The sequence below is a fragment of the Dicentrarchus labrax genome, unplaced genomic scaffold (genome assembly GCF_905237075.1).
Source record: "Dicentrarchus labrax unplaced genomic scaffold, dlabrax2021, whole genome shotgun sequence".
In the NCBI taxonomy this organism is placed as follows: domain Eukaryota; kingdom Metazoa; phylum Chordata; class Actinopteri; family Moronidae; genus Dicentrarchus; species Dicentrarchus labrax.
Genome location: NW_026136717.1, coordinates 10,998,609 through 11,023,532, shown reverse-complemented (window position 1 = coordinate 11,023,532; position 24,924 = coordinate 10,998,609). Strand labels below are relative to the sequence as shown.

Genomic DNA, 24,924 nt, shown 5'->3' with positions numbered 1-24,924 from the left:
GAATAATGGTGTGAACTGAACATATGGCTGAAAATGATGCGACCGAGATGCCTAAATAAAAAAAAACCTGATTAGGAAATGAGTGTATTATAGACTGTGCTACATTGAGACAGGTGACACATTTGACCTTTTCACACAGATACAAAGGACTTATTGTCTTACGTTGAAGCCTTGCACGGTAGCTGCAGCGGCTAATGGTGTTTTTTCATGCCACACTTTCATGCCACACTTTATCCCAGCAACGGAGGCCGTCACAAATGCGATGGCCAGCCCAAATGGGCAGTGGTTTCTGTTTCAAGAGCAAACATTACTAATGAATCACTACATCTCTCAAACAGCCTAATTAGGAGCTAATTATTCAGTCTTTTCTCAGATTTTATATGACTTTAACCTGTCCTCCCTTTTCCTTGACAAAGGGTTGCCAGATTATTGCAGGCCTTAGTTACAGTAAACAACATTTGAGGAGATCTGTGAAGCCCACCCAAACCCCTTACACTGAATTTCCTTGATTTTATTCCCCATTTTTTGCATTTGGGAGTTTTGAATTATGAAAGAAAACATACATAATTGTTCCCACTTTCCTATCAGCACAAAAAGATTTTAGATTGTCACACTCTGCCTCAGCGTTCAGAATTGGTGTGGGCTGGTATTTGCAAATAGATATCATTGGTTGTGAATGACAGTAAATACACAGTAGTTCAGTTTCAAATGTCAAAGTGTTTCCTGGTTGAAAACAATTAATTCACTGTCCGTAACAAGACAACAACAGCACTGTAAGCATTGTGAGAATATGCTACATTCACCTCAAGCATCAACAATGAAAATAAAGAATTGTCTTTACACTTAGAAATCCTTTGGAAAAGCAAGAAGCAGCAGTGTCAGCAGTACTAGCATGCTTTGGATATTCAGAGTGTGCAGCAGAATTAGCAGAGTATTTTTGGAGATTGGGGGCTTTTGCTCTGGAGACTGACACGCTGTTAGGGGTACATTTGTGTGAACATTTAATGGACCCCCTGCTGGTCTCCCTGTCGCCCCCCATTGTAAAGAGGCCTAAGCAAACCTGACATCAAGAGCATTTGGGGTACTCTCCGTCTTATCTATCGCAGCACTTTTTTTCCCTCCCCCTTGCTCTCCCCTTTTAAGTAAAGACAACTTTGGTGAATATTTCATGGGGTACATTGCCTCAGTTTCACTGTGTCGAGCAGGGAGAGTGGCACGCGATGACGACTGACAGGCCCATACGCCGGCGTCCGCTAGGAGACAGCCTTTCTGTTTGGTCTGTCTTTCGTGACACTCCTACTCCTTTTCCCCTCCCGTTTTCCTTCTGTCAGAGACAACAGTTTTTTCAGGCCAGAGAGTCTGGCTGCTGATCATTTAGCTGTTTCTTTAAATTTTAGTATGACTGCAGAACTTCTGCCGATCCATCTGATACTGTTCGCTAAAATGCCAACATATGGATACAAATCTGTTTTTGCACAGACTGTAACATTTATAGCACTTAATGATATGATTACACCCTTTTAAATCATAAAGAAACTTAACTGTGCTTCTGTTGCCAACTTTGTGTTTACATTAATGAGTGAATTATCACATTATCAAAGGGGAAGTGTTCTCTTTGTAAAAAAGGATTGTTATTTCTTCAAGTGGCTTCACTCGCCACTTCATGATGAATGATTCCATCTGCCGTTACCTTTTTAAGCTGACCTCAGCCTGGCACATTATAGAAAAATGCCGTATCAACCATAAAATAATACCACTAAATAATCACTTTTGTTGTTTCTTTCAGCGCTACTCAAACTCCAGCGCCAGCCTCTCAATATCATATTTCTCAAGTGCAAGCTTCAATGATTGCCTTTACTGTTATTGGAAGGCACACTTCATTTCCCTCCCCCAACATTCAATTTCATGGAGGGATGAGAAAACGCTGCCTTTCCGTGCTACTTACGAAGATTTGACAACACTACAGTATGCTCACTTTGCCGCTGCCGCCACTGCATCGCCGCCCTCTCCCTCCTCTCCCGCTCTCTTATTTAATAAACAGCGCGCTTGCTTGACTTACAGTAGGCTTCCACCTTGCCTTGCTCAGTGTGACGAGCAGCTGAATGGTGTCACAGTTAACAGGGGCGGCTCGGTTGCTCTGCTGTGACAACATTCATTTGATGTAGAAGTGGTAGTCCTCGGCTGCCATGTTCTCCCCTTCCTGCTCTTTTTGTTGTTCCTGTTCTGTCTGAATCTCACCGCTGTCACACGTTGGGGGAAGCCAACTGGCATGACCTGAAAGTGTGACGGCGGAACGCAAGCTGCCGTTTTTCCTCTCCGTTGATAGCCATCCAACTCGCATACATGCATAAAGAGAAATGCATGTCATTTTTCTAGATTAAAGAACTTTAATTGGCTCTCACTCCTGTCTGAACTGGTGTCCCAGGATGCAGCAGAGGCTGCCAGTGATGTATAAAAGATGCTATGTGTTTGTGCAAGTGTGTGTCCCTCATTTTCATAAGATTTTGTTTTCATCAAAGTTAGTCACATATAAATCTGCCATATGTCCATGAATTTACAGCTGACTGTAGTTTTCAACAACCAGCATCATGCTCATCTCTCTCTCTCTCTCTCTCTCTCACTCACTCACTCACTCACTCACACACACACACACACACACACACACACACACACACACACACACACACACACACACACACACACACGCTCTCAAACAGACTTTGAAAAACACAGCATTCATCACAGGTAGCCTTTTGACTGTAGTCAGTCAGTGCTGTTTAAAGTCTAAACATGGTAGAAGACATGACTCATTCAGTCATGCAGTATCCGTTGTGATCTTTTTCGGTGTCGAACATGATCTCGACTCGTGTGTGAAAGTATAACATGACAACATGTAATAATAGACAGGAAACTCTTCTCCTAGTGGAAGATTTTGTTAGGAAGTGCCATTAAAATTAATCAAAAGATTCACTTGTTAAAACCACCATGACTCACTTCGTCACTCCTCGGGCTGCAAGCTGGAGATACAGAAGAGGAAAGCGCCAGCAGCCATGTATGCGATCGGAAAAAGGAAAAACACTCAGGGCGTCTTTGTCCTCTGTTTAAACAGTGCCACAGAGGGGGGGAAAGAGGAGTAGGAGGAGTGGAGGAGGGAACCAAGGGAAGAGGGGATAAGAGAGAAGAAGTTTCTCACAGCTGCCCAGCCTGAGGCCCAAAATATGAGGCGCTTTGCTCGTCACTGCGTTACCAGCCATCCGTTCTCGCCTGTCATTATTTTACCTCTCACAGAGCACACACGCCGTCTCTCAGGCACACATATGCACGCTTACGCCACCACACACTGTCTGTGCTGCCTTGATCTACTCTTAAATGCTGCCAGCATCAGATCCTCGAACATGGCCAACTTAAACAGAATGGAGAAACAGACTACAAATTTTTGTTGTTGGTAAAGGAAGCAGTTTTATCAAACTGCTAAAAGGCTGCATGATTGGTCTGTTTATATTAAAATTATGGAATGTTTTACAGTGAAAAAATTAATGAATCCATCGTCCTTTATCATTGTTATAGGCCAAATCGGATTCTTACATTCTCGAGTTATAAAATTTTTAGCAATTACACACCACAATTAAAGTCAACTTAAATGTGTGTCAGATGTTGCATCCTTACCTGGCACCTTTTCCCCTACTTGAGTCTCCCTAGCAAGGCTAGCTATAGGTTCCAAATACAAAAACTTAAGCTTCTCGGAGGAAAATGTATTTATAATTTGTTTAATAGTGCGTGTACCGATTTGTTTGCTATCACCAGCAAAGCTGCTGGCTTAGCATTGTAGGTAGATTTATTTCTTTATGGCCAAAAATGGCCAAATAAAACCCGATGGGACAGGACGTTTAGTTTGTCCATGTGTTTCTCCCCAAAATTACACACACAAGAGTTGAACTTAAGTAAACTCTGACATGCAAGGCACGGCCTTTCTCTAACCATATCCAAGTAATTTTAGTTGCCTAGTTCTTTTCGCAGGTAAGGAAATGCTCATGAGTCACTGCACTGACACACAACCCATTTCCCCAACGAGGTATGCGAACTTGTTGGTGCGGTGAGTGGGGAGCCCTGCGAAAGGTCTGCACAGGGTCCACATCGACCCTCCACTCTGCACTCCTGTCCAAAAGTTAAACTCTGCAGAGGCTTCCACAAATGTCACAGTCAAGTTCAGTTCGCATTAGCAACCGTGTCACGAGGCTGAGGAGATTCTGGGAGCTCTGCAAACATTACGCTGCTTCCACGTTTACCATTAAACTCTGGGCCTCTGCAGAGAGACTGCAATGGAACACTGCAGTCTCCGCACAGACCCTAAATTTGACTTTAGTACAGCTGAAACTTGAGTGTCAAATAGCTGTAGCAGCTTTTCTTTGAATTAACAGAGAGCTGTTGGACAATGAGAGATGTGGCTTCAGAGTGCAATCTGGTGTATTGGGCTTTGTGGCAGTAACATATCCATCAAAACTTCGACTCTCGGGAAACTTGATCCATCCATCTTCACGTTTCACCTTAGCTAGACATCACTGACTGGCTATAACAGAGCCTGTGAGCTACTATCGGTTAAAATCAGTCACTGCTGCATTCTGTAAGAAATGTCTACCCACAGCACAGGAGGGGAGAGAATCTAAAGCAGTAACTACATAAAGTGTCTGAATGTATACAAATGCGGAGGACACATGCGTTAAGTGCATTCAAAGAGACAAAAAGCATGTGACACATTACATATTAAAGATTTTCTGTAAAATATGACACTCACCAACTGAGCATGCTGCTGAGGGAATTCAGCATAACTCACACATAGAAGGAGGCTGTGTCTCTCCTACTTGGCTGTAATGAATATAGGTCTGCCAAACTGAGCAAAAAAAACAAAACAAAACAAAACACTGAAAGTATTACATAAGTTAGGATTCTCTGCGATTTGAACCTTAAGTCGCTGCACAGGCGGCTATTTAAATTGCATCAGTTCCTCTGATGTAAATGTGTATAGCCTTCAACTCCCTTAGAGCTTTTAGTCATTTATTTTGATTAGGGCTGTATTTATAAGATAAGTCTCTTAAGTAAGTCGCCTGGGAAGATGGGTTGGCGAGGATGGTGGTGGGGAAACAAAATGAAGTCTGTTTGATGATTATAAATTCCAAAATATCTGCTAGTCAATTAATTAGGTACTTCCTGGGTACGTGTGCCCTTCTTTTCATTTACTGGGCCTGGGCTCTCGGTGGACAAATACCCGAGGTACACCCATTGTATGTCTAAGCTGTTACACACATCTCCAGCAACTGGGGAACGGAGAATAAAGATCCTTCAAAGACAGACAGTTTTCAAGAGCAAGCCTCTGTTTTTGTGTGCTGATTTCTTGAAGCAGCGTATGTGGCCGCTTGAAGGCTTTACTTAGCCAGTGTCTCATTCTCACACACAAACAAGAACCGGAGAAGGATGTGGACATGAAAAGATAGGTAGACTGAGAGGACTGGGCTTGAAGTGATGCATCCATTATTTCTGCCTCTCACAGTGCAACATTGCGTACCTGAGACTTATCTTGTTCAGGCTACTGTAGCGTGGTGAGCATTGGCTATTGTCATGAGGATACTACTACTTTTATAGCGAATCAAAGCCATTGCTAACCCCCCCAAAAAAATGGACTGTGTATTTCCTATCAAAAATTGAATAAGAATCAAAAAATACCTTGACATATCCTTCAGACTTTCAGTGCCTACATGTGTTGTCGGTCTGTATCCATATTCAGAAGACATGGGTTGTTTACTGATTCCACAAGCATACTGGACTAGTATTTTATGTAAAGCAAGCAAGCATGCATAGCAAGCATAGCAAGCATACATACATAAAGGTTTGAAAATGGCAAAATTCCACTGCACAGTCATTCCAATGAAATTGCCACAATCAGAGAATCTGTCCACGAAAGAGCAATGGTTTTCAGACAATTAAGACATAGGAGTTGATGGTAAAATATATATCCTGTTAGTTGCCTAGCTAAGCTAACGAGGTAACGAGTTTGCTCAGAGAGTTTTATTGTGCTTTAATAACTTTATAGTGAACAAAATGTCAGGGGGAAGTAAACAGAGTAGTAGACCGAAGCGTGCTCGTCACGTTCTCGGCGCTTATGGATAAAAACTAAATTTAATGTAACAAAAACACAACAACTTCTATTTTCAGGTGATAATACGCTAATTAAAATATACCTATGAATATTATATTCTATTTCTGCCAATAGATCTTCCTAAATGTTGCACACTGGACCTTTTAATGTAAACAAACCCAAATCTTTTTGACTATTTGTGACGCGCCTGTGGGACAAAACTCCAGGAGGTTAGTACATAACACCCCAATATTTGCTTTTTCACTGCTTGCTGACGAATATGGGAAATCATCAAATCAATCTTAAAGTAATTCCTAGCAGTATGATCTCGTTATTTCTGAAAACTGAAAAAGTATAAATTTTCAGAGGACTTTCACCTACCGTTAAACTGTTAGAGACAGGTTATTTTGAATTATGTTGGCTAAGTCTGAAATATTTGCAATACTCTTAACATGTTAAAGTGTTTCATCTCGTTGTAATCATTTTGTATTTAGATAATGAACTGGACTATAGATTTTCATCAGCTGTTTCAGTGTTTTCCTTTTAAGACAGGCCAAATTACTACAACCGAGATGTTATAGGGAAAACTATCAATAACACAGAGCTGGGATCAATACACCAATTTTAGGACCAATAGAAAATCCCTCCCAGATGTCTAACATGAGCTGACACGGCTTCATGGGAATAATATTTGTGGATTATTATCTTAAAAGATTTTTCTACCAGTAACTCTGACATGTTTTCATATGGGTGTTTTTTTTTTTTTTTGGGGGGGCATGACAGTTTTTACATTTGTATTCAGTCCAATCTGTCAAAATATTCTGAACCGCAAATAATACTGCATGCAATGTCACAATGTTCTTAAGCAGGTTTTTGTTCTCCTCAGAGGTGGTGAGTCACATTGCATTTGGCGACGTCTCCCACTTGCACAGTTGAGTTTACAGTCTGGTTTCCAGTGAAGGAAAAAATGTCAGCATGCAGCATGCGACAAGTCATCAAATCAGACCCATATTTCCTCGGCCCCATATGTGGGAATCTTGTCATTTTTAGTCCTCCTCAGAATCCTGAACACTCTGGAAAGAATTTATGTTTTGCACAATATTTTTATTCTTTTTAATTTCATAATGCCTACAAGCATCAACAACAGAATATAGCACAGCTGTAACAACACACATTTTCCTAACCTCAGGTAGATTCTCAGCTAGAGATAAATGTCAATATTTTGATATTCGGTATATCAATATTTTACCGCCACAGCTCAGCAATCAACAATATTTACTCTAGGAAGGATTTAGCGATTATCTCCTGAAAACCTTCCGCGAGGTGAGGATCCGCAACGTGACTTGGCTCTTTCTAAATGAATGTGGCATCTTAAAAAAGAAAATTAAAAACCTGAAATTGTTTTGGCTCTGCCTGTTTTTCTCCTGTGACCTAAAACAGAACACTAGCATCCAGGCATGTTGTCTTTCATCATTAAACTGTCTTTCAGAGGCTCCTGGGAGCCTCCTAGAGCACAGAAAGGAACCTTGTATTTTGCAACATCAAGCGCACAGTGTCTGCTGGGAGGTGCATATTAGAGTCATGGACTTGGAGCTGAAATGATCTTTTAAAATCACTTTCTCATTCTCTCACACACACACACACACACACACACACACACACACACACACACACACACACACACACACAACACACAAACACATACACAAAAGCTTTTGTTGGGGCTTTATACATTAATGCAGGTGATACCCAAGGTCTTATAAGTGTATAGATCTTTGACCTTGTTTTCTGTCCCTGTCTGCTTCCATTATGTGCTTGTAGATCAAAGACACACAAGGTGCACCAGGCAGTATTGTGGGTGAAGATCCTCACTTGAAGGCAGTTGACAGAGGTAAGTTATTAAACCTTCTCACCGTCCCTTTCTACCCCCTACTCCTCCTGTGGTCTCTACAGAAAATTCCTGCACATAAAATTAATTTACATGCATGTGTGTGGAAATATTAATACAAGCATTAGTTAATTTCTGGAATTAAAAGAATCTTTTTATTGTGTCATAAATTTTAATAAAGCCCAAAGTTAGCTTAATGCCCTTAACACAAGAGCTAAGAGGGTGGTGTGTTTATTTATCCTGATACTAGTTGCTTATGATTATATCAAGCTACCCACAATGGATCAACTAGAACGTGTGTATAATTGTGTAGACAATTTGCAGTGCTTCCTTCAAAATAAAGGCTGGGGGTGGAACACAAAAATGACTCACCTAAGGGAGAGTGTAGTCCTGTCGCACAAACATTATAGTTTTTACTTTGAGGTACGAAACGGCTACATGCAAATATAGAGCAGCAATAGTGTGTGACAAGGATTAAAGATAGAGAATTGGTCGTAACAGATTTTTCAGTCCTCCGAAAATCTTTTTTTATTCAGTCAAATGCTTCATAATTGATTATATGTGCATAATTTTGATGCTCTTTGCTTCCTCCCTCATTGTTTTACAAATAATGACAATCTGATTTCCAAGTAGTCATTTAAATAATTTGTCATGTAGATGTGCCAAAAAGGTTTCAATTATTTTTCCCTCTGTTTTCATATTGTGACTACCTTTCACTGACAGTAAGAAAATTCAATATGAAACATAAAGAAGATATTAGTAACGTAGGAAGGGCGTTATATTTTCAAAGAAGAAATTGAAGACTGAATGATGAAATGTGTTGTAAGTGGCAGGTGGTGGTCACTGGTGATGCCAAAGTCAAAAGTGTATGTATAAATAGTGGTTTTAACAAATCATATATGTAAATATAAATAAATATGTATATATGAATTAGACAATGGTTGCAACGGTTTGAGATTGTCACGGTACAATAGCCGCCTCAGAAAATATTGCGGTTTCACGATCTAACGATATTGCATAAATATAGTGATTATAAGTTGCAATGACCCTTAAAAGAAACACTTTTCACAAAATTTACAATATGCAATACAATAATACAATATAATATTTTATATTTATATTATAACTGTCAATTTTCATACCACAGTATTCCATGTTATTGGTATACTGCTGCATAGGCTATTGCTACAGCTGATTCATGATTGTTACATCAATTTTGGGACATGGTATCCCCAGGAATTTTTTGAAAACATAATTTGTGGTACTGAAATATACTGGCACGGTAGTTAAAAGGAAACTCTACAGCAAATTTTGCAATCCAAAATATTCTGTTGCTTGAATGGAAGTATTCTGGCATACCTAGAAGCTCGGCTATTGTCTGAAAATAACAAACAGATTATCCGTGCATAGGAGAGCTTTGTTTACCATACATCCATCCCTTTGGCCATACTTCCAAACAAATCTAAGTGAGAATGCACCTAGTGTGGATGTGTGGCTGATGTGGAATGCTGCTTGCGTGTGTCTCATGTTTTGTTTTTCAAGGTGATGCAGCTAGTTTATTCCCCCTTTCACACCACGAGCATATTATCCCGCTCCAGCTGCTGCGAGGAGACAGGCCCAGGTATTTATGGCTAACATAAAAAGTGTGTGCCTTTCCCTGTCGCCCTACAGCTCGAGATTTACAGCGCATTTGACAAACACACTGAATTAAAAAAAGAGTGTTCAATTTGTATAGGAGTTTAGAGCCTGTCTGTTGTGCATGCTCCCAACGGATTCAGCTGTTAGTACATGTGTGTGCGCATGTGTCTCGCTGTCTATGTACGCCTCCCGCTGTGTGAGAATGTGTCGATCTGTCTGCCTGTGTGCGTATGTGCGTGTCTGTGCGCCTGTGTGTATTTTTTGCGTGAGTGAGCGAGTGTGTGTGTGCGCACACCGAGCCCGCCTGCTCTGAAACACCAGCAACAGATAACAGATGGTCCCCCTGCATTAGAAGTGTTTTATTTCCCTGCGGAAGCCAGATATGTCAAAAATAAGCATGTGCAACATTAGTCATTTGGAATATTCATGCCCCTGCCGTCCGATGGTTTCCTTTTCACAGCCAAAATACCACCAGCCCAATTCTCCTAAGGAAGTGAGGGGAATAAGGGGGAGAGGGAAAAAAGCAGTCATCAGCTGAACTGATGGGGGGGAGGCTGAGGCCTACATGCGGCTTTAATGGAAGATTTTTTTTTTTTCTCCTGGACGCTTCTTTAGCATGCCAGGGCTGTAATTAAAAAGGGGCTACAGTGTGTAGATGCGTTCATATTAAGAACCACATCCCCCAGCCCCATTAGACACACTGATGTGGATATGCACACATGTCCATATGCCTGCCTGGCTGCGTACATATACACACATATACACACATATACACACACACAAAATACTAATTTGCACCCACATTGAATAAGCTGATCCAGTGGACTTCTTTTGCATTTCTTCATAGACTCATCTTTGGGAGTCCGCCTCCTCTCCTCTCCTCTCCTCCACTACTTATTTTCCTATTTCTCCTCCACCTCAGTCTCTTCAACTATCTAAATTCTCTGTAGCTTCAGTCTCTTTAATCTCCACCTCCTCTCCTCCCAGGCTTCCTACCCCCATCTCCCACCATTGAGCGTGGCTGCCATCCTTGTCCTTGGTGGCGGACATGGGCATGCATCATTATCAGGCCTGATTAACCATCCACGTAGTTGGCAGCCTGGTCTCCACCAGGGGCCAATGGCATGGTTTCTCCTACCGCCGAAAAACATGAATTTTGAGCAGCACTTTCTCACTTGCCCGTGGTCCCTCATGATCAGGGTTAATTCGTGGCAGCATGCGTGAATGCTGTAGAAAGAAAAGAGGAGGAAGAAAAGGAGGAGGAAAGCTACCAAACAGTTGTGCGCTGCTTATCGCAGAAATGCAATATGATTTATTCAGGAATATGCAAATCCAACAATCACTCTGCCTTGTTTACCAAAGGGACCTGCTGATTCAGTCTGAGAGAGAGAGAGAGAGAGAGAGAGAGAGAGAGAGAGAGAGAGAGAGAAAGAGAGAGAGAGAGAGAGAGAGAGAGAGAGAGACAATCCCCAACCATGGAAGCCAACCTACAGTGCATGCACTAAGGCAGCCACCAGCAACTAAATCAGTGGTTTTCCTTTGAATCGGCAAATGAAGGGTGTCGGACAATTTCTCGGTTGTTTCACAGATTCAAAAACCTTTAAATTTATTCTGGCGAGGCCGGATTGTTGATGTAAAGAGTGAAGGGTTTTATGCAATACATGTGTTATGGTATCTTAATACAGTGCAATGCTTACAAAGCGTTAGAGGGAGCAGTTGGATTCATTAAATAACACTGAGCGACATGCTACGGCCTGCCATGATGGCACATAAGTACTTTGATAGTTGGCATGTAAAGGTCATGGTGTGAGTATCAAAAACAAAAACAAAGCAGGGATTAAATGTCTGATCACATTTGTATTCTTGCATACTTACTCTTTCATCAGATTGTTCCTAATTTCAGTCCAAAATTGGTCCACATTAGGCTGCTTTTTATTTAGGGAAGGTCCTTGTACAGTTCATAGCATTCATCAGTTGAAAAGTCTGGCTTCTTTTGTTAGTTGGAAAAAAAGGATTTTGTAGACAAACTTATTTATACTAGTATTAATAGACGTATAACTTAGGTTCTGGTACTGAAACTCCGGTATCACATCAGCACTAGCCCTAGCACAAGTATAATAATAATAGGAAATGAGTAACAGAACACAGTATATTTACAAGGTGGTGACAAAAGAATGTGTGGTCACCTGCATGTCAGCTATGAGATTTAAAAGTGCCATTTAGACTTGACAGCCCACTTAACGACTTCATTATCGTATTACCTTTGCTGTAGCCGTGCCCCGTTTGCATTATCACGTTGTCAGTTGTACTCATCTACACCTTCTACTGAAAAGTATTAAATCTATTCAATTTGATTTGCTTAGAAGGGATTCACTTCGTTGTCATTGTTTTGTAAGACATTGATATCGCATTAAATTGTGGATACTTGTCTTACGTATGGTAGAATCACTGGAAGGTGTGCAAAAAAAGAATCCAAGGTGTTGTAAGCTGATAAGAGTTTTTACCGTGCTATGAAGGGCTCCAGGGAAATCCAATGATTGTTTGACTAACATGTATGAATCAGTATCTATGAAGCAGTTTTCAGCACTAGCAGATAAGCTACTGTATTACTGTGCTGCTTGCCTAAAGTAAGAAGAGTGAAGATTTTCTCTGGCCACAGGAGATCTGATATTCAATGTGTGGTTTAAAAAGTTTAAAAAGATGGCCATGTACTGTGAATGAAATGTAATATAACATGTGCAACCATCCAGTGTTGAATGGAAAGACTTGAATTTGATCTGAAACTGAGGTGAGAGGAAGATAAATCTAACTATTCTATTTGCAGACATGCTTTTTTCATTGGTAACTAAGAGGTGCACAGTCTTGCGTTTCACATTCAATTTTTGCTCTTCATGTTCTTTGGGTTATAGAAATGGGTGTGAGTTGCAGCCATTTCCTGACTCTCTGCTGCGAGCCCAATTAGCACTGTTGTACAGAATTGATTTCTCTGCACTGTATTGCATGTACTTTTCAGGTGAGTCCCTACAGCTAGCGCGAGTGTAAGGAAGACAACAATTATCCCGTCTAGCAGAATCTCTGAGGCCACACAAAAGAGAGCAGAGCTCAGAAAATTGATCTCTTCAGGCTTGCGAGTTATTGTGTGGATGAGCAGACAAAAGCAACCACAACTTGGTGGTATCTTTAAGCTACAATGTGCAACTTTTTGATGTCAAAAGCCTGTAATTACATTCCTTTTTTTCAGCTTATTCTCGCTGTAACATTGAGCGATGAGAACTGGGTTGTGAATAAGACATAACAGCTTATATGATACAACAGACTGGTTGTTTGGGACCATGCACATCAGTATAAAATGACCTGAAATGGGCAATTTGGTGGGTTTTTTTTTAAGGAATATACCATTTGCAGTGTCCATGGTTGTGAAGGTTGTTGCTTTCAAGCTCGGGAAGTCATAGCAACAACAATAATAGAAAGAAAGCAGAGAGACATTAGCATTGTTTTTATTCTAGTGTTCTTCAATATGTGTTTTGGCTTTATGAATGTTGATTATGATAGCTTCAGCTGTTTTTATGTCATGAACTCGACTATTTGAAGCAAAGAAGATGGGATTAGAATTGTATTTGCCAACCAAACCTGATGTTTTTGTTTTTAAGCTAATAACTTTCAGTGGAGATATTAAATGCACTTTGCCATATATTCTAATTCCCAATACAGCTCTAAATCATGCAAAAGACATAATGTAAGGCATAGCTTCAAATATAATATTAGACTTCATTGGGTACATCTTTAGGTCTATCTTTTTGTCTTTTAATTTACTTTTAATCATGATGATGTAGGGTTTTTATATATTAATATAATATATTACACTGGTACATATTTAAATATGTGCATTAAAAATATGTACAGTATGTCCATCTTCCCTGTAAGGTTTAATCTATGATAAGCAAAATGCTTTGTTGGGATGTAACAATCAACCGTGCATATTTGCTTTTGTGTAGTGAAACTGATGTCCTTGCGCTCTGATACCACGATTGATATCACGATTAATTTTTCAGCTCACCGATTTGAATCTTTACATATTTGTATCTAACTGTCTCGCGATATAGCTTTTCATCCCTAAGGCTTTGTTTCTCTTCAATTAGTAGTTAGAGTCCCTCTGTGCATTTTCATGATTTTCTGATTTTGAAAGCATTTTTTAGCAGAAATGAAGTACATCTTTGAATCCTCCGTAAACAATGGGAATACTTTATTTATGTTTATTAATTTTTTACCACGAAAAGCTGTCTAGGTTTTTCCCGATCTTTAGAAGCAGCACTTTTCTCTTGGAGTGTTCCCTAGGTATTTAACGTATAAATAGATATGAATACACATAGATATTTTACGTGTGTGTGTGTGTGTGTGTGTGTGTGTGTGTGTGTGTGTGTGTGTGTGTGTGTGTGTGTGTGTGTGTGTGTGTGTGTGTGTGTGTGTGTGTGTGTGTGTGTGTGTGTATACATGTACAGTTAATATCGAATCATATACCCCAAAGTATGCTCATTAATGTCTTTTGTAATAATTTACACTGTCTGAACTTGCTGATGACTGTAGACATTAGCAAACCTTATTACAAATAGATATTGAAGCAGTTTAAAACACATTTTTCTTCGAGAGAAAATCTCCTGAGTAGAAGCTCTTTGCCCTCCATCCTTACTACACGTTTGACAGATGTACTGCTCACTTTGTGTATCACGTCTCAGCCTTTTCCATGTATGTTCCATTTATTATGACAGTGGCTTCATTGTTTGTAGAAAACATTGGCTTTTTCTCTTACATAGTTATATGTACTTATATTAGGATTAAACTGATAATATTAGCCACACTTAAGATTCATTTGTGGTTGTCTAGAAGGGCAGAGCATTCGAATAACATGAAGTAAATCTATTTAGACAGACAAACACTGCAATGTATTAAGCTGTTAAATTATGAGCAGACAGGGATCTTTTTACTTATAAAATATATACCTATATATACATATGCAATATTTTCGTGTTCTTGCACTTGTTTGTCTTGTTAATAACCCAAATTCCTCTCTTTTCCTATCTCCATCCTACAACTCAAATGGCTGGAAGATTTTCTCATTTTCCCTGGGAATGTATGTCATATCAACATCGCGATGCTAATCTGCTGGAGTCATACGCCCTCCACCATGCTATTTTTTGCCACACACATGTTGCCTCAGAGGTCAGCAGCATAGCAGGGTTCTTACTAGGTTGAATTGCTTGGAGGCAGAAGTTAATTTCCAACTCAACAGAGATAAATGACTTTGCTTTGACCTGCTTGCTGGCACAACAAAGACTTTGTGCTTTTCTAAGAGGCAGGCACTTCAAATATCTGTAATTTAAAAGCAGTTGTTTATCATTTGCAGTTTGAAATGATTTGATAACAATGATTAGCCCAATTTGGCTGTGTGTTCTGTTGAGCCCAGATGAAACTACCCTTTTTTGTAAGTTTATTTTTCATGTCAGATTTTTTACTCCTTTGTTTTGCACCAAGTCAGCTCTATACAGAGCAGAATTGCATCAAAGAATAAGGGGAAGAAAAAGCATAGTTTACTATTAACATGTACATTTATATGCACATAAACAATTAACTCTGATCAAAATGATACTCCAACTATTTAAAACGTACATAATATATTTTATCTTAACTAAGAATTAGGTCTTAGTAACATATGCAGGTTAACACTCCAATATTTACATAATTATGCATGTTGGTCACTGGAAAAAAACATGTGTTGTATTTACAAAGAATACTGAACAGTCCAGTGTAATAATAGACAATTTGCAGATGCACATTATTAAATCGGTCAGTGTAATTGTCATTAGTGGAATAAGTAAATAGTGTAATTGAAACAATGCCTGATTTGACACTAAACTTTGCCTCCCCGAGTTATTTAGCTTTCTGTTCTTGTGTGGCACATTTGCAGTTCACAATGATGACAGTGGTGGATTTACCGCTCAAAATTCGTAGTCATTTTCAACAATAAGGCCATCGGTATATGCTTAGTCAACAATAAATCCCATCTTTGTCTTTTTTATGGCTGAATTAACAACGGTCACTAGCAGATTTTATCAGCTTTAGCTGGCTAGTTTGAACTAAATATAACTTAGGTCTATGAGTCTTTTGAAAACAGTGAATGTGAGTTTTTAAATGTTTCCAGCTGACACCTTAATATACCTTAAATATACACCTGCTGGCTACATACATGATAAAAGACTGAACACATGTATCCCCCCCAAAATAATGTTTTATAAAATGCTCCTTGGCTTTGGAAGTAACACTAGGTTACTAGTGTAGGTAGCCAAACATACTTATATTATTCAGAGCAGATAAACAAGCTGTTTTATCCATTCTATACATTTATGCTCTTGTGTTTTGGATTTTGCAAAGGCTGACAAAAAAAAGACCCCACCTTCCAAGTGATTTAAATGAAGAGTATTTCTCTGACTACAGCCCCATGCATACTACTTAAACATGTGAAATCCAAAGCTTGTCAGGACTGCTATGCCTAGTTACAGTTGCTAAGCTACAATGATGGTTGTTTGAGGGAATGGTTTAGCGAACAATCAATTTTATAAATGACTGAAATTGGAGCATTTGCAAGCAAACTGGGTGACAAACCTTTGTGCACTCACTTCGCTTCCTTCTTTTTGATATGTTGTTCAACATTTTTGTTTTTCAGAAATGGTCTGAGCTCCTAGTGTCACTTATTAATAAGCCTGTTACATTGTTAGATTATTTATTCAATCTAGATGTGTTCCCAGGGCCTTTGTATTCAAGGTTTATGAACATTTTAACATCATTTGGTATTCATAGTTTTTTTTTCTCATACCAGCTGTCAGCATTTCTGCTCAGTGCACTGTATCTTCTCAAACATGTTTAGAGAGTGTAAATGTTAATACAAAAATTAATTGACACCACTGTTATTTATTAAACTGTCACTGCAGTTTGGAAATGCAGAGTTAGTGTTTAGTCTGTAGCTGTATCAGGGGGATTCGGTGGAATTTATATAAGTATACTTATCCCTTTTTAGATTATCTGTCTTCTTCATAAAGATATAGCCATATTCTTATAATTTACACTCATGGAATGTGCATAGCTTTATTCCTGCTTAGTGAACCAAGAGTCAGATATATTGTTCGATAAAGGCAATATAAGAATCGGTGTTAAATGATTTGGAATCGTTTTCTATAACTCAGAAGCAACAGAACGTAATAGAATATTCAGCACTATCAAAATGTCAAATTCAGATGCAATCTAAGGCAAACATAACTGACTGAATTCCATTTCCATCAAGTCTTATTAGAGATATATTCAGTATATCAATTTTTTCCAATGTAAAAGCCATTGTTGAATAATTCTAAACCAGTTTTGCTATGTCTTGTTTCAGACACATATTGTAAAGGTGCTGAAGTGTTTCAAAACAGCTCCTCAGTAAGAAAAATGTAGCACTACTAATAACTGGACATACTTTTTGACCATTTTATAACTTTTCTCAGTTGGAGTTGAATTGCTGTGATTGTTTGGGAATGTTTGTGCTATAGAAGCAGTCCTAGTGCTCATCAGTTGTATTATTAGCAAAGATTCCCATGGCCGGACTAACCTTAAAGTGGGCCCAAGGGCAAAAATGACCCGTGGGCCCCTATCGACCCCACTATTCCTTCTGTTTTCTCTACATTGTGTATGAACTCTGCCTGGCTTTCAAATACAGTGCACACAGCAGAGACATGACAAATTCATTATATTTTGCCTAGAGCCTTAGAAACTAACAAATTCTCATACACTGGAATACCACATTGCCTCAGGTTTGATATGTGTCAATTACATAAGTTTTAATAATGTGATTAAAGACAGTGTTATGTAGGGATGTGTGCTATATGTAAGTACTGTATCATTTACAATTTTAAAGTTCTTAAAACTGCAGATGCTGCAGTAACAGATTTGGACACAAGGCAGCTCTCAAGATTAGGTAATGATGCAGCACCTGCCTTAAGGCCCTTAAAATTTCAGCTGATATTTTGCTTTAGTGGTGCATATTCCCAAACAAATATGCAATACAATGAATCAAATTACCACAAGCCAAATGACACATAGTGAAACCGAGGCTTTCAGGGCCCCTGGGGGTCTGGGAGCTGGGACAGTTGCTTATTTTTCCTGGTCGGTAGGCCAGCCTTGCAGGCTGCAAGCATAGCCATAAGCTACTATTTCTGGTGGAAATAACATCTAAATCTGTAAATGTAAGATAGTAATCCAATAATTTTCCATTTTCACATCCTCAGTGGAATTACCCCTTTCAAACCCAACCCTCATGGAGTATATTGTGAAAGCCAGTTATCTCTGATATGCTGGACTTCTGGATGTGCCTAGCTATATTTAACACAGAGGTTGTACATGCTGTAAGTGACCATTATGCTCTCAATTATCACCGCGTATTCTCCCCCACTGCCCACCATGCTGCTTTAGCACTTATTAGGGGCACATACTTGAGGCTCACCCACACAGTTCACCTTCAGCCCACATTTGGCAGGTAATGAGCTTGACGGAGGAGACGGCATTAGACACATTTCCTGCTGGAGATCATTGAGGGGTGACCCTGGTGAATGCCAGTGTGGTGGTTTGTATTGATTTGTGACTCTAAAATAATAGCAGTGGTCAAAAGATCAACATTATTCAATTACTAATTGACCTTATTTCCTCTAGGCTCTTGAAGAACTGTGCTGTGTGATGGATGTCTGTTCTCTTTCTCTTAGATTTGTTGAGCTCACGTAATAGCAATAGCATTACAGACTGAAAACTGATAGTACTGAGGCACCTTCAGACTGTGTAATAACAACAATCTTTCAAGTTCATTGAATGTCGCTTTCAGTGAGAAGGTTTTAATGAAGTCTTGGTTGCAGTTTGTATGATATGCGTTTTCTACCACAGTGATATTCAGCTTGACCATCCAAGGCTTTCAAGTTCTGTTACAATCTATCCTGGCAGCAGCTGACTAAAAGGCAGTTCAAGAAACCGAAATTCTGCGAAAGTCCCATGTTGCTTTGAAAAACTGGGCTATTGGCAGATACGCTTATCATTAGATGTGCCTGTCAGATTTTATTGGAACAAAAACATGCTCATGCTTACTGAAGAATTAAAGAATTCAAGCATAGCGCATCATGGAGACAGCCAGCCTTGTAATGATAAATAAAAAACATAAGTTGTCTCCCACATTGGATTGGTGTTAATTGCAGGGTACATTTGGAGCTGATGCTTGTCTACAGGCTTGGCTATGGGTAGGAGGAGATGCTGACCATACCAAGACAATGCACTCTTCTTGGTGCTGTCTTTGCTCAACCTATGTTTGCTAAGATTCTCAGTTGTTTAAGTTGTTTTTTATATTGTGCAAGATCTGCAGTCTCGTGGTCTCAAGAGATTTGATGGTCGTTCATACACAGAAAGACTTTCAGAAGGAAGCGTGAGAGCAGCAGAAATACTCAGCCGTGGGATTTACCTGTCAACTGCACTTAAGCATGTTGGATAACGTACGCTAGACGCTGTGATGGTAAAATAAGGGCTGACGCGTCTTTCCTGTGATCTTCGGTCACTGACGGCTTCCTGTATGTCAACGCCTAAGAGCTAAGTAGAAAATAAACTTGCATTAAAAGATGGTTGGATGGATGTCTGTGTTTTGAAGCCCTCAGTGTCTTCAAAATCATTTTTCATGTCAGCTTATCATAGACAAATATTTGATATGTAAGCCAACATTTCATGAAATGCTCCTTCTTTCCTTTGCTTCATAGTTTAATGGATTACTTTACAGCATGGAAGGAGTGAAAATTCATTTATTATGTCTAGTCAAATTGCAGAGCTATAATTGGCATTTTCTTCAAGGTTTCAGTAAAGGTCTCTTTCAAGGAAAATTCCAATTTTCTACCTACAATGCATGATTTTCTTAATTCTAGACAATTGAAGCCTTACAAAGAGATAAAACCTAAAGATATTGGGTTCACAATCTCATCTAACCTTACAAGTAAAAAAAAAAAAAGTAGCTCTATTAACATTTGAAATCTGCAGTTCCTTGCTCAGTTTCAGACTGCTGTGTCTAAAAGTACAGAGCAGAGTTTGGGGATTTAACTAAGCACAAGAACTCGGCTCAATTCCCAAAGCATCAGCCAACCACCCAACTGCACAGCACTTTTGGAAAATAGACACACAGGTAACTGATTTCTCCACTGACAATGCAACAGAAGAAAAGCTTGCTCTATCATTCCAACCATCTGGAAGTCTGGCTCAGACTTGAGGCTGATGTGTAACTTTTAATTGGAGAGACAGTGGTGGGAAGCAGAAGAGTAGGAAGGCATGATCCCAGTGGATAGACTGGCAGTGCCTGCTGCCAGATGGACAACCCGAGTTTGCTGGAGTGCACACCATTTCATTCTTGGGCCAATGTGATATGTGTTTTATTTTACAAAGAGCTTGTTGGAGAGTTGCTGTTCGGCCCAAGACATCTCAAATGCTACAGAATGCTGGCAGGAACAGAACAGATTTTCTTTTGAAGGGTTTGACAACAGATAATTTCTATTTCATGACATTACATGAGATGCCATACAGTGGATCCCAGTATGGACAGTTAAGTATCAATTAATTGTAAGTGTTAATGTCAGCTCTGACCATCATGTGAAACTATAACCGTCTACTTCACCCCTTCCAACCCCATCCAAGGTTCAGAAATTATTTGAGCTATTTTTTGATCAGAGACAAATCTTGATTACATTGATAATCTGCATCATGACTTCCTGGTACCTCATTTAACTATTGGCCAATATCAGCCTAACACAGTTGGAAAAAGTCATCAATATAAATCCAAGCTTACAGTGAACACCATGGAAAGGCTGGCTCATAGTGATGACCCTACAGAGAATCATCTGAATCTGCTGCTCTCCTCTGCTTTATGGAGCTTTACAACTTAGTGAGCTCATTGTTAAGCTGTCCGGTCCATAACTTTACTGTTGTCATTCACTCTCACTGCTCTCATAATGTTGTTTTCAGAAAAAAAGCTCTAAAACCCCACTTAACACTACCCTCTCAGCACTGAACAGCAGACAGACACAGAGACTTGCTGGTGAACATAGTGGAACATTTAGCAACTGAGCCAGATATTTCTCAGAGGAGTTGGTGGAGACCAAAACAGAGCTAAAAGAGAGTTAATATTGGAATTATTGAACACATTCTGATTCCAGCTCCATACAACACGCACAGACAGGAGAGTGATATCATTTTTTTCATTTCAGTCGCTGAATTACTCAAAATGTTAAACTATTCCTTTGAATCCTTTAATGTTTTCAGGTTGGCTCGGATGTACCATCAGACAGTGGTGTCTGATTTTTCACAGTAACACATTGTTTGCTCATACTGCTGCATTCCATAGGGAGTAAATAAACTTGTATAATGCCATATAGTAGTGTTGGGCCTCTTTCCAGTTTCACTAGTGTGATGCACTGTGAGCGCTTACGTTGAATACTTCTGTACACTTGTCAGTGTACGATGACACATTGGTGTTATTAAAAAGAAGACCATAACTATATCAGCTAGCTGCAGAGATGTATGTATGTATAAACATCTTTCTATGTCTAAGGCCCCCAAAATGTTGCAGTGGTTGCATTGCAATTTAAGTATAACCGACAGGAGAGATTTGTGGAGAGGTGTACTGTAGGTTTGTTGATGCACTCAGTAGTGGATTTCTTCCACAAAATTCTCCTCATTGTGAAACTGAATATAAACAAGCAGTTGTGCAGCAGTGGCTGTCTTTGCTCGTATTCACTTAGAATGCAAAATCTGTGCTATGTATGAGCTCCCTACAAAAGTTGAAATGACAAATCCCGTGCTGGGCCACTATGTTGTGCAGAGTTGTATTGTATCAACTTTCCCAGCAGTCTTGTCGGTGAGTATTTCAACAACAATGTCCCCAGCACCGGGGCAGAATTAGATCTTCACAGTCGTTTCTGCGCGGCCCATCTGATATGAGGCTATAAAGGACCCCTTCAGGGCTCTCTCAGGAGTGCTCGCTTGTTGCTTCAATACAGTTGACTGTCTTGCTTAGCTTGTCTCAACTTTCTCTTTGCTGTGGTTAAGCCATACTTCATTCAAGGAAAATTCCTAGTTGTGTATCTTAGTGATGACCCTTTATGTGTGTTATGCAGCTGAGTTGTAAACAATGTTGTTTAAGCTTGTGGTCCCTGCACAAATTTGTGATATTGTGACACTAATTCAACCAATTCAGGCATTATATTACTAACTTGAGTGACTTTGCAGTTTTGTTCAGCTCTCACAAAATATTAGAAGAATACTTGCATGCTGCTTGTTAGCAACAGTACACAGCCTAGTGGTATGTACTAAAGCTGATGGGATTAATTCAGTCTGTTAATATTCAACTTCCTGGTTAGCTACATGTATGTGCAGATTGCCAGCTACCGATTATTATAGGAATGCTCAGGCACTGCACAAAATAAAACTTTATGCACTCTTTCCTTTGGTGCATGTAGTGTGTCTTAACCTTGTGAGGCAGCTGGACTAGAGAATCCATCTTGCCTGGCTTCAATCTATGCGTTTGTAGCTGGTGCAGTGGTACTAAATCAATCAGCATCCTTTGAGTAAGTTCTGGCAACTACGGGGGTGGGCAGTTGTATCAGAACTGGAGAGATTTTTTTCATTTAAATAAGCGTAAAGAATGGCACTGAAGGCATTATCAGATGGAAAAGATGATTTTGTTCTTCTCCCAACTGGCCTTGGTAAGAGTTTGACTACATTATATGTTTGATTGATCTGATTGTTTGAAGTTTTAGGCAGATGGTTCATCCAATCACCTGCAGAGTTTTTTGAAAGAGCCTGTCCTTTTCCAAATAGTTTCCAATGAAGACTTCCCAGGTGATTCTGCGTAACAACCAGAAGTTAAGTCCGATAGTGTACTGTATTGTAAATTTCAATTGAAGTTGAAGACAAAAACTAACAATGAATTGATATAGCTAAAGCCTGATATAGCTTATTACCCAGATGTGTTGTGATTTGATGTGCTTAAGTGATTTCTTGCTACAAACTACAATGCAAAGCTGTTTGAGGAAAATATTAAGCCTTTTATAAGAAGGACGCCATATATTTGTGACAGGCTTTTGCATCATCAGTTGGAACCAATGGGCTTAAAGCTGAGTGCCACAGACAGGCTAGAGAAGTCTGAAAGTACTGAGAGCCAGACTAACAACTAATTATTGGTTTTAGTATTTGCTTTGGTTTTTTTTACTGAAAAAATAAAAATAAAAATACAGAAGAACACCAGCCAAATCCTTTAAAATACTTGTATTATGTTATTATATTTTAGTTAAATACGGTATATTTGTACTAATAACCAATTATAAACATCGGCAGTCAACATGATGATACAAATGCTGTGAATGTTATGCGTGATGCTTGTCAGCATTTGGTTTTACAAGTTTAACTTTTTCTGCATATAAGCTTGAAGCCTCTGTCAGACATACACCCATTTACGTTTATCAGTTGAAAATCATGTTGACAAGGGCACAATAGGTAGGAAAAATACCACCGCATCTCTCTCCCTATGTTTTCAGTTCTCATTCATTTCAACAGCGTGGTTGGATATATGAATATCCAAATGCTTTACATACAGCATGTGTGCTAATCGGCATTAGAAGTAAAAGTCGCCCATCTCTGAATTCAGAAAAAGCCTTCATCACTTTAACAGTTATGTACATCTGAAAAGACTAGTAGATAGAGTTTAAATACATTATAATCTCTGTCTGGCTGTAGTGATACAGTATGTATAGTTCTAGCTTACTAACTAATGTGCAAATCTCTTAAATGTCCTGCCCTGTTCTTGTTTTCACAGTTTAGGATTTGGATTAGGTTCAGGCGACATCATAACTACTATTGTCTCACATTTCATTGAGCTGTGTTGCTTGTAGTTTAAATGTGTTTGCCACATTTGTGTAAACTGGTTGGATTGCCCTCCAGCCATGATTGTAGTCTCACTAGAGCTCCAGAGTTGAAAGAAGATCCGAGGGCTGTTTAGGTGAAACCAGGGTGATAAACAATCGATTGTGCCAGGCTCAGAGTTTAGGGAAGGAGGGTCCAAGTTGAAATGTGATACGTGTAAACCGATGCCTGCCTCGAGAGTCACCTGCGCCCCTCCCTCCCTCTCTTTCTCCATTCACTAGCCTCTTCAGACATATGTATGTTTTTCTTTATTTCACACCTCTCTCACACTGCATATTCATTTTTCACTACTATTGCCTTTCTGCAACCCCCCACCTATCCGCCCAGCCTCAAACCCCTTGACGTGGGAATTCAATTTGTCCTGTATGTTTCATTTCTACTCAGATTTAGATTTATTTCATGTTGGCTGCTTTTAATTAACTCTCTGGATATGCGATGGGAGGGGGAGGGGGGGTTGAGTGTGAGAGAGAGAGAGAGAGACAGAGAAATAGATAAAAACTCCTCACATCCGCCAATGAGTTACACCGGCAATCATTTACCACTTAGACAGTAGTGCAGAAGCCCCCCGTTCGTTGCCCTGGCAACCGGTGCCTTGGTGATTGATTCCTTGCCAGTGTGGCATCGCTGCGGGGAATAGAGCGCATGAGCTTACCGTGCCCGCTACATCTTTCTAATTAAAATGGGATTACAGAGTCATCGCCGTTGTATGTTCAAACAAATGCAAGGCTGTGAAGGAAATCAATTTTGGTAAATGTCAGGGCTGTTAAATACAACTATGGATAAACAAATGTAAGCGAGCTCAATGTACTGATATGCACACGCTATGCACACTATACATGAAGACGTGCTTCCATGCGATTGACATGTTGGGGTTGTGGCGATTGACAGCAACTGTGTTTCCCTCCATCCAGGAGTCAAGCTTGATTGACAGTGCATGAATCATGTTATGCAGCACAAATCACCAGACACAACAATTAGTCTGTTTGTTGCTGTCTGCTAATCAGAAAATATTCTTCAAATTGGCGCTTAATGTACATCTTAAATGAACAACGGTTTCTTAATGTAATTGGATTAGGCAAGTCAATCATATCTGTGCAGTTTATGCTGTTGTCTTTCAGACTAGTGTGTATTGAGAGGTTAAATATTCTCTCATGCACAGAGCTGAGACTTGATTACTAACCATTTTACAGTGGCTGATTCTGCTTGTACCATGGGGATACTGTACCACACCGATATTATATTCAAAACA

General features: G+C 39.5%; 1 protein-coding gene across 1 annotated transcript in view; it reads left to right on the top strand.

Moving 5' to 3' along the window:
* LOC127379638 (glucosidase 2 subunit beta-like) overlaps positions 1-24,924 on the top strand; it is a 120,561-nt gene that overhangs the window by 39,779 nt on the left and 55,858 nt on the right. The window contains exon 10 of the mRNA XM_051429522.1: positions 7,952-8,021. Coding sequence (XP_051285482.1) covers positions 7,952-8,021 — 70 coding nt within the window. The remainder of the gene's footprint in view (positions 1-7,951; positions 8,022-24,924) is intronic.